Source organism: Trypanosoma grayi (assembly GCF_000691245.1).
Source record: "Trypanosoma grayi strain ANR4 Tgr_3_V1, whole genome shotgun sequence".
In the NCBI taxonomy this organism is placed as follows: domain Eukaryota; phylum Euglenozoa; class Kinetoplastea; order Trypanosomatida; family Trypanosomatidae; genus Trypanosoma; species Trypanosoma grayi.
In genome coordinates this window covers 65997-76023 of record NW_008825622.1, presented here as the reverse complement: position 1 = coordinate 76023, position 10027 = coordinate 65997, and the positions used below count along the sequence as shown (strand labels likewise).

At 55.1% G+C, this 10027-nt stretch overlaps 7 protein-coding genes across 7 annotated transcripts in view; all 7 read left to right on the top strand.

The window, feature by feature from the left end:
• Positions 1-81: 81 nt before the first annotated feature.
• DQ04_00031350 (hypothetical protein) lies at positions 82-522 on the top strand (the record flags this gene model as incomplete). Its single annotated transcript, XM_009307928.1, has 1 exon — positions 82-522. The coding sequence occupies one exon, from the start codon at positions 82-84 to the stop codon at positions 520-522; it is 441 nt and encodes a 146-aa protein (XP_009306203.1).
• A 458-nt stretch (positions 523-980) lies between these two features.
• Positions 981-1790, top strand: DQ04_00031340 (hypothetical protein; the record flags this gene model as incomplete). The annotated part of the gene is made up of 1 exon (XM_009307927.1): positions 981-1790. One exon carries the CDS (start codon positions 981-983, stop codon positions 1788-1790), a length of 810 nt encoding a protein of 269 aa, XP_009306202.1.
• Positions 1791-2104: 314 nt separating this feature from the next.
• Positions 2105-3325, top strand: DQ04_00031330 (hypothetical protein; the record flags this gene model as incomplete). The annotated part of the gene is made up of 1 exon (XM_009307926.1): positions 2105-3325. The coding sequence occupies one exon, from the start codon at positions 2105-2107 to the stop codon at positions 3323-3325; it is 1221 nt and encodes a 406-aa protein (XP_009306201.1).
• Positions 3326-3551: 226 nt separating this feature from the next.
• Positions 3552-4763, top strand: DQ04_00031320 (transducin family protein / WD-40 repeat family protein; the record flags this gene model as incomplete). The annotated part of the gene is made up of 1 exon (XM_009307925.1): positions 3552-4763. One exon carries the CDS (start codon positions 3552-3554, stop codon positions 4761-4763), a length of 1212 nt encoding a protein of 403 aa, XP_009306200.1.
• Positions 4764-4994: 231 nt separating this feature from the next.
• DQ04_00031310 (putative enoyl-CoA hydratase/isomerase family protein) lies at positions 4995-6212 on the top strand (the record flags this gene model as incomplete). The annotated part of the gene is made up of 1 exon (XM_009307924.1): positions 4995-6212. The coding sequence occupies one exon, from the start codon at positions 4995-4997 to the stop codon at positions 6210-6212; it is 1218 nt and encodes a 405-aa protein (XP_009306199.1).
• Positions 6213-6498: 286 nt separating this feature from the next.
• DQ04_00031300 (enoyl-CoA hydratase/isomerase family protein) lies at positions 6499-7587 on the top strand (the record flags this gene model as incomplete). Its single annotated transcript, XM_009307923.1, has 1 exon — positions 6499-7587. One exon carries the CDS (start codon positions 6499-6501, stop codon positions 7585-7587), a length of 1089 nt encoding a protein of 362 aa, XP_009306198.1.
• A 293-nt stretch (positions 7588-7880) lies between these two features.
• The window catches only part of DQ04_00031290 (hypothetical protein), a gene marked incomplete at both ends in the record, with an annotated part of 2364 nt that continues 217 nt past the window's right edge, over positions 7881-10027 (top strand). The window contains one exon of the mRNA XM_009307922.1: positions 7881-10027. This exon is cut by the window's right edge and continues 217 nt beyond it. Coding sequence (XP_009306197.1) covers positions 7881-10027 — 2147 coding nt within the window.

The following is a 10027-nucleotide window of genomic DNA, read 5'->3' as shown; positions in this document are numbered from 1 at the left end:
AAAAAAAAAGAAGGAAACGTAGTAAAAGTACTCGAGTACTCAACGACGCGAACCGTATAAGGGTAAAAAGAAGAAAAAGAAATGGCACCACCAAAGGCTCCCCTTCCGGCGCGCCTGATCGCCGGTGACTTCTTGGGCTTCAACTGGAACAAGGTGACATGGATGGCGCCATACAACAACTTTTACCCCATCACCGCCTGCGGGGGTCTCGGCGGCCGCCTGTGGTCGTCCTTCATTCAGTACGGCCACTTCCACAACCGCGCCACGTGGATTGTAATGCGCAACGGCGCGCTGGCCATCCCGTCAGTGCTAGCAGCTTTTGTGATGGTATCCAACGTCGACTGGTACGAAGCCCTTATGTGCGCATGCTACTTCCCCGGCTGGGGAGTGCCGGAGTGGGCACAGAAGCGGCACGCAGAGGAAATGGTGTACCTCTCGTGGAACAAACCCGGCGCGATGGCGAAGCACCACTACGCCGGCTCCGTGTCGATCCCTGGATCGGAGAAGCTCATCACCGCCTAATGGACCTCTTTGCTTGGTTGCGTATGCGGGAGGGCGGAAATGGATGTAATGAGCGGAAACAAAAACAGTGAATGTGTCGAGGAGGATGGAGGCGTATCCTCTACGCTCTTCATTCCTCACCTTGTGAATTAGTATGGCGTGTGAGAAAGAAAGAGAGGGAGAAGGAGTGTGTGTGTGTGTGTGACGCATTCCACAGGGTCGGAATAGCTCGTGGCGATAGGATTAGGAGTTTTAGGTAGGCGTTGGTATTTTATTGGATGCGACAGAGACGTATGGGCACCCCGCCCCTATGCACTCTTGGCCTCGGTGCTTGCGTGATGTTCGCTGGACTGTTGCATGGATTCCTTCACTCTTTGTCCCCTTTCTTCGTCTTTTTTTTCGCTTATTGTTTATGTGTGTCTTGGAGCCGGTCATACGAAGGAGACCACTGATAGTACAATACGGAGAGACGTCCTGACATGACAGCAGTTTCCGGTGACGATGCAACGCTGCTGGTACGTCTCCGGGCTGAGATCGCCATGGCCGAGACGCAGTTGCAACGCAGCCGTGCAACGCAGCGTGTCTGCGATGCTGCATGCGACCTCGTCGCCAGCAGCAACAAGGGAAATGGCACAATAAGCAGCAAGGAGAAGGAGGGGTCGCCTGAGGTGTCGCAGCAACATGCCAGCGCGGCAGAGCCTTCCCTGGTGACGTCCGGCAGCGCATTTGGAATGCGTCGTGCAGGCGCCACGCACTCGCTGCCGCCCACAGAACCGCTGCCACAGTGCAAAACGGGAACACTGCTTCACCTCGTCAAGGGCTCCTTCGGCAGCAAGAAGTTCGTGTCACACTTTATCGTAATTGAGGAGCAGCACGGTGTCGCGTGGTACCAGAGCGAGGCACACTTCCGCTCCGCTCCGGCGAGTCCGCTGGGGCGCGTGCCGTTCTGGACGGAGATGCGGAACTCACGCGGCAGCCGCTTCAAGAAGGCGGCTGTGTGCTGGCCGCTGATACTGCCGGAAGACTGCCCAAAGGCTGATGACCCGACAAAGACATATTTTGCAATTGAGTACCTTAACGAGAAGAATGCACTCTCTAAACATATATTCGCCGCTGAGAGTGAGGCGGAGCGTGACAACTGGGTGTTCTTCATCACGCAGTTCATCGAGATGTTTTTGGCGCCGCGTGCGGAGTCGGAGGAGTTGCAGCACCTCCGGCGCGGCGCAAAGATCCCTCAGCACTACTCAGAGGTGATCGATGGCGAGGCTCCGGGCGGCACAGTGCCATGAACGGCGCTCTTGCGCTGGAGCGTGGCGACACGTTACGAAAAAGAAAGCAACTGACGAAACAAAAGCTGTGTGCAATCTCACCAAAAAAAAAAAGAAAACAGATGGAGAGGTGACTCTGTGTGTGTGTGTGAGAGAGGGAGGCAGACGACGCGCTATGTTTCGTGTGGGATTGTTTGAGATTGTCTCTGTACCTTGTATGGCGGGGAGGTGGAGATGGGTGCATGTGGACTGTGCCGCTCCAAGTGCCCCGCACTACCTTCCAATGCATGCCTGATTTCTCTTTTTCCTCTGCGCTGGTTTGGGTGAAGAGTGCCATGTCGCTCCCAATCGTCCGTCTGCGTGTGGTGGACGCCAACTGCGCGACGGCCGCGGACAACCCCGTCACGGCCTCCTGCACGCTTTACACATTTCTCCGTTCAGTCCCCAGTAATGTTGAATGTGATATGGCGATGGTCGACTTTAAACAGTCCGTGCAGGCCACGCGCGGACACTCGTACCTGTCGAAGGGTAACGAGAGATTGCTGAACCTCATCCACGCCTCTGTGCAGGACTCAATCCTTCGACACCCACCGAAAGTGTCTCCACAGTTGGCACGAAATGCGACAACATGGCGGATGCTGCTTCAGCAGCAGAGGCAGAAGCAGCAGCAGCAGCAGCAGCAGTATGACGAGGATACCAAGACGTCAAATAGTACAGCGACGGCTACACGGTCGCAGGACTTCACACATACTGACTATGAAAATGATGATGAGAGTACCCAAGCGCCAGTTCTGAGTTCCTTGGCATCGTCCACTGTTGGAGAGATCAACAGCAATAGCAACACCAAGAGCAAGAATCACGAACTGATTGTGAAAGAGACTATTACCGCTGCCTCAATGCGTGTCAGTGGCCCCTACGAGCAGGCTGTGTCGGCGAATTGGCGGCATGCACCGGGTGCTTCAAACACCACAACAGCGCCTCGGCCCTTCACGGAGGAGAATGATGATAACGAAAACCAGGGCGTGGGCGTCGTTTCTATGGAGGCTGCGCCACCTGTGTATTCGCCGCGGGCGGGCGGGGTGCTTGGTGATGCACGTGGAGGATGCCGGCCGCACCCGCTGCTGCTCGCCCTGCTGGAGCGGGCACGGGCGACGCTTCCAGTGGAGGAACATGAGAGCGACCGACGTGAGCGAGAGTTTGCTACAATGATGGAGTCGCGAGCCGCTGCGCTGCGCACAAAGCTATCGAGTGCATATTCCATGATGTCACCACAGGAGAGGGAGCATGTGGAGTTCCTGCGGCAGCTGGAAAAGCGCGTCGCAATCGCAGAGAAACTCTTCGAGGTGCAAAAGTACGAGGAGAAGACGATTCAGATGTCGCAGTGCGCTCTGCAAATAGAGGTTGCGACGATGCGAGCACTTCTCCACCAGGTTGTGGACGCCGTCGTAGAGACAGAGGAGCGTCATGAACGGGAGGGACCCCAAAGCCCGTACTACGCAGAGGAGTGCCAACTGATGGCGTTGATACAGCAGTCCCTAGACGAGGTTCCCTCCTGAACAGACCAGCAATCCGTTTTTTTTTACCTGAGCTGAAGTCAGGTACACATATGCTTATGCGCACACATCCGCATACAGAGAGTGTGTGAGAGAGAGAGAGCGACAAGCAGAGACAATATATCTGTATGAACTTGTGGTGCTCTGTGTGGTATCGCCTTCCTGCTTCTCTGCCCGCTTTTGGCTAAAACTATTCTCGGGGTATGGGGATGAGCCCACAAGAAAGAACATGGCGCCCCCAATAGGCCTGCTAAAGGCTGAGGCACCTGGGGATCCTTTGTTTCGGCGCCTTGCGGTGGCGCCCGATTACGCAGCGTTGAGCGGCGGGGCCATTCTTGCAACCTGGGGTGCACGGTCGGTTCCTGTGATTACTGCAGCTAATAATAAGAACAGTGCCGATGAGGTTCCGTCTCTATGTTACGACCGATCCTTGCCTTGGGTGGGGCTTCCATATCCTGCAATGGATGTGGTGTGGTGCCCTTTTAAAAAGGGAAATAGTTACGCTACGTTTCTTACGGCATGTCGCAGCTGTCCGCTCCAAATGTGGGATCTCGATGATGCATCATTACGTGCATCGTACTGTTGCTATAATGCTGCTGGAATGCTGGCGTACCCACATTCCACCTTGTGGTCTCGCCATCGCACACTTGTGGCTGCCGGCTACGGCGGCTCTGAGGACAACATTCACGTACGCCTCTATGACGTCCTTCGCGAAGGAAGTACTGTCGTGTCGTCGTACCGTTCTCCGTGCTCAAAGGGTATAGTCTCAGCACTCTCGGATGGCCCAGCACCCTGCCAGGAAAAGTTGCTGCTGGCGGGATTCATGCGTTCCGGCAACGTGGATATTGTGGACACGCGTCACTGTGGGGCTGCCGCCGTGCTGCGCGGTCTTCGTTCAGGCGTGGCGCAGGTCAGTGCACATCCAACCGCAGAGCACATGGTGTACGCCGCTGGGCGACTCGGTGACAAGAGAATAGTCTGCTGGGACACTCGAAAATGCAACCAGCTACTAGCAACATTTGAAAGGGAGGTGCGTACGCAGCAACCGGTGCATTTTGGGTTTGTACAACGCACGGACACAGAAGCTCCGCGAGTAGATCTGGTGTCAGCGACGCACGATGGTGGCGTTTTGGTATTCGATGAAGCCGCCGCCGCAGCTAAAGAAGTGACAGCTACAGCGCGTGAGCCACGTCGTGTTGGAGTAGACCTTGGGCCTACCGCTGGATTGGCCGTTCTTGACACCAATGGTGTAATTGCCGTAACGGTGGGAGAGAAGCGGTACGCCGTGCAAGACAGGTGTGAGGCTAACACCGATTCGCCTGGTACGATGAGGAAACCGGCAAAGCGAAGCCGTGACCTGTTTGAGGGCCATGACCTGGAGAGCGATGAAGATTCAGAAATAGGACGAACTGCGGGAGGCATTGCAGTGTTGAGCGTGTAATTGGGGGTGATGATGATGATGATGATTTTTACCTATTCTCTTTGGCTTACGGAATTTTGCCCATGTTGTTGTTCATTGCCGCAGGCTTAATGCTCTCCCTTTTCACTTCATTTTCTTCACTCTTCCACACAGGGAGCTGTGTAATAGTTGAATGCATTATTCACAAGAAGACCTAAAAAGAGGTTTAAAATTTTGACCTCGTCAACTACCATTGGTTTGTTTTGCTTGATAATGGTGGCAAACTGTGGCTCCCTCAGATACAGGGATCAGAGGAGTAGCACTGACACGCTGGAGGTGGAGGACTACCCATGCACTCGTCTCATCACACTGAACCGCCCGGCAAAGCTCAACGCTCTATCATTAGAGATGGCTGAGCATATGCTGTGGTTGCACTTCAAGAGACCGCACCCACACCTCGCTCGGCGTGCCGTGTACGTCTTGAAGGGTGCGGGGGGTCGCAGCTTCTGCGCTGGTGGCGACGTCCGTGATATCGTCACTCACGGTACGCTGTTCTCATTTCTAACTCTGACGTATCGTCTGAATTATCACATCCTCACCATGCCGAATCCGCAGGTGTCGCTGTGGAACGGATACGTCATGGGTGGGGGTGTCGGCGTCTCAATTTACGGGCGTTACCGTGTGGCGTCAGAGCGGGCACTCTTTGCAATGCCAGAGGCGGCGATTGGCCTTTTTCCGGACATTGGCGCGTCGTGGTTCCTGCCGCGTCTGCCGTTCCCCGGCCTCGGGCTGTACCTCGGCCTCACTGGGGCGCGTCTGAAGGGGGCGGACTTGGCGCAAGTGGGCCTTGCGACGCACTTCGTGCCCTCCGAACACTTTGAACGGCTTGAGGAGCGTCTGTGCAACATCAATGACCCTGCGGAGGTGGAGGCGTGCCTGGCGGAGTTTGCCGTAAAGAAACTGCCACCTTTCTCGCTTGAGACGCATCGCAAGACCCTTGAGAACGTCTTCACGCTGAAGGATACAACTACTGTGGAGGGAATTCTCGATGCACTCGCCGCGGACGGCAGTGATTTTGCGAAGTGCGCGGGGGAGGCATTGCGCAAGGCATCTCCCACCTCTCTGAAACTCACTCTGGAGTTGATGAGACGCGGGACGACGCTGCAATCCCTGCGGGACGCCATGGCAATGGAATATGGTGTTGTTCAGCGAATTGCACAAACTGGCGAGTTAACCGCTGGCGTAAAGGCTCTGCTCATTGATAAGACTAATCAGCCGCAGTGGGAGCCGAGGACATTGGCGGAGGTCACACCGTCGTATNCTGGCGTAAAGGCTCTGCTCATTGATAAGACTAATCAGCCGCAGTGGGAGCCGAGGACATTGGCGGAGGTCACACCGTCGTATGTGGAACATTTTTTCAATACTGAGGGCCTTGTGCCGTGGAGCCCTGAATCCTCAGCTTGCGTTTCGTGCAGCGTCGAGAGTGAATAAGGGGATCAGGAAATCAAAGGGAAGTACAACGATTTTGAGAGACTTTTTTTTGCCATACTTAGTTCGGAGTGTACGTTTTTAATTTCTATTTTTGTTCTGCCGGCTACGGCATGACGGGAAACGCATACGCCAAGCTTTCCGTATCCTTTTCATAGTGGGTCGTTTATTTTCCGCATGGTTTATAGCTCCTAACAACAGCATCCAACAAAAAGTTGACAAACAGAGGAAATAAGTAAAGAACGTGGCATATATTATTTCGAAGGGGAGGTTTCATCACGACGAAGGTATGCAGCGATCATATTCTCTTCTTTCAAAGGCGCTTCTATGGAAGGACTACCCATGTGCCCGCCTGGTGACCATAAACCGTGAGAAGGCATTGAATGCTATGAACCTGGAGATGGTTAAAGCGATGAAGCAGGCGTACGTTCACGAGCCACACACCAAGGGGGATGCTGCTTTATACGTGTTGAAGGGAGCGGGCAGCAAAAGCTTCTGTTCCGGCGGGGACATCATTAGCGTGACCAAAGATAACAACATCGCCAAGGAGTTCTTCTACGAGGAATACCAAATGGACTACCACATCCTCACCATGCCGAATCCGCAGGTGTCGCTGTGGAACGGATACGTCATGGGTGGGGGTGTCGGCGTCTCAATTCACGGGCGTTACCGTGTGGCGTCAGAGCGGGCACTCTTTGCAATGCCAGAGACGGCGATTGGCCTTTTTCCGGACATTGGCGCGTCGTGGTTCCTGCCGCGTCTGTCATTCCCCGGCCTCGGGCTGTACCTCGGCCTCACTGGGGCGCGTCTGAAGGGGGCGGACTTGGCGCAAGTGGGCCTTGCGACGCACTTCGTGCCCTCCGAACACTTTGAACGGCTTGAGGAGCGTCTGTGCAACATCAATGACCCTGCGGAGGTGGAGGCGTGCCTGGCGGAGTTTGCCGTAAAGAAACTGCCACCTTTCTCGCTTGAGACGCATCGCAAGACCCTTGAGAACGTCTTCACGCTGAAGGATACAACTACTGTGGAGGGAATTCTCGATGCACTCGCCGCGGACGGCAGTGATTTTGCGAAGGCTACTATTGCCACGATCAACAGTATGTCGCCCACATCTCTCTGTGTGGCGTTGGAGATGCAGAAGAGGGGTTACAAGGCGAAGGACCCCGCAGATATTTTCCACAGCGACTACTCGGCCGCCCTGCGGTCTTGCGCCAATCCGGATTTTGCTGAGGGCGTGCGGGCACTTCTCGTCGATAAGACAAAGGATCCCAAGTGGAAACCTACCAGGGTCGCGGATGTCACTCCCGAGTACGTGGAGGCATACTTTAAGCCTGTGTCGCCGGACTCCCGCCAATGGCATCCGACTGCCCCTTACTGAATTGGTTGTACAAATTCTGTGCAACATAGTTAAGATCATCTTTTCTTTTTTTGGATAGCTGCTTTGCTCTCCCTCGTATTCTGAAGCATAAGTGGATGGTCTTGAGAGAGACGCATATTAGCGAAGAGTTCATTCTTTTGCGTATCCATTGCAAGCACTGCCTTCTTCTTTTACAGCCAAAATCCCCTTTTTTTCACATTTCCCTGTGCGCTTTTTGTTTTTTTTTGTTTCCCTTTTGCTTACTTGTGTGTTTTTGTTTTGCTAGATTCCAGTTCCACTCGTAGCTTACCCCAATGACAGAGGTGAGCGTCGGGGAGGGTAACAGTGATTCGTCAACTCAGCGCTTTGCCTCTGGCATGAGCAAGGATAATATTGTAGATGGACAGACTAATGAGTATCTTGCACAGTTGAAGAGGCACGTTGGGTCCTCTGGTAGTCATGTAGAGCAGTTCAAAAGCGAGCCACCCTACTGTATTGTAGAGTATAATTTGGAAACCCCTATACCTTCTGTAACCACCTCCAAAAACAAACCATTAGCGGTTTCAACCAATCCTGCGACGGGGGATAGTGAACTGAATGTCAGCATTGCTGATAGCCTTGCCAGCTTCGCAAGTGAACAATCCCGTATCAGAAGACGCCGACGTCGTGAGCTGATGGCTCCTGAGGACCCAGCCGATAGTGAAAGGCAACGAAGAGAGTTGGAAAAGGCCCTCCAGAGCTTAGAGGAAATGCAGCGGGAAAATAAAGAGAGAATGCGGCGGGTTGCCTCGCAGTCGGCGAGCATGGGCGCGCAGTCACCCAATGAAGGAAATACGGGTTTAAGAGAACGTGTGTTGCCCTTTTTCTTTCGCACACAATCGGTTGGCGGGAGGCCACTCGGCGAGGCGGTCAAGACTAATACGCTAGAACGGGCAATGACCTCGTTGGCGATGCCAGAGCCCAACACATTGACACCAATGCCGGTCCCACGGCAACGCAACAAGGGTTCGTCTATAAGCGCTGTTCCACAACAGCAACGCACACGGGCTAGTTCCCCGCGCTTGAATCGGAATGACGCAGCTGCGCCGTTCAAACAGGGAACCCTTGCTGCAGTACCTGTAGCAGAACCAAGATTGCAGTCGGTATCCTCGCCGAGGACGAACTTCATGACCAAGGCGGAGCGTAGTGGGGGAAAAAGATCGTCACCCGCGCAGCTAGGTCAATCATCGCCATCACAAGGCCCCGGGGAAAAACGATCGGGAAATGGTGAGTGCAAGACCGGTAGTTGTGACCCGTTTTTTCGCATCAGTGGTATGGTGGACACGGAAAGGAATCGGGCGCGACAAGCCTCCCCCGATGAAGGCAAGAGCCTTAGGATGTCCCCGGCTGGCGCTGCTCGAATAGAGAACGGCAGACCGCCTATTGTGCGGTCTGGTGGCAGGCGCTCGGTGTCCCCTCCAATTATCATTCTGACGGTGGACTCGCGACGCAGCATGGGGGAGGAGGACGCGCGGCGTTTGCTGAGTGCCGAGCCGATGAAGGGGCAAGATCCGTATGCACGCCGGATGCTGCACAACGCCGAGGGGCGCCAGGCGGGGAATACCCCTCCAGCTTCTCGCGCGCAGGAAAAAGCACCGACACGTCCCCCCACTACGAAGGAGACACCGTCGACAGTGATGAGCGCGAAGGAGACGCCGAAAACGGCGACAAGCGCGAAGGAGACACCGAAAGCAGTGGTAGGCGCGAAGGAGACACAGGCATCAGTGATGAGCTCGAAGGAGACGCCGAAAGCAGTGACAAGCGCGAAGGAGAAGGAGAAGTCACCACCGGTGCCGGAGCCCAAGAGAGTGCGCGCCCCAGCCGTAACGCGGGTCCCCATCGGGGCTGGTGCTGCGAAGAAGAAGGAATCTGAGGAGCGTGCCTCGGTCAGTTCTCCGAGGGGCTCAGCGAGTAATCAGATGCTCCAGACAAAGCCACACGTCGTTTCGGAAAAGGTGCCCACGTCACAAGCGACGAAGAAGAAAAAACCTTCACCTACAGGGGGAGCTGCGACTGGTACGGGCACAACCAAAACACGCGGTGGCAAGAGCGGTGGCAATCACCCGTGCAAGGTGACTGTTGTCACGGACACGGATCGGAAGTCCAAGCCCTTACTACAGCCGGATGGGCGCAACGGGATGCAGGATCGTGATCCTCTAACTGTGGGCGGATGTTCTACTGCTGCTACTACTCCAACGGCTTCTGTGGCTGGTGCGCGGCGCCGTACACTTGGCGGATCAACCCGCGCCCCCGCTTTGCGCCGCGAAGAGGCGTCTTCTATGCAAGACAAAGACAACCATCGTGGTACGAAGAGTGTGTCGCCGCCACACCCGTCCGATCCGCCCCACAACGCATCGCAGCGTCCCAACTCCCACTATACACTGTGGCGGCGAAAAAGTCTTTCGGCGCTGACGTATACGGC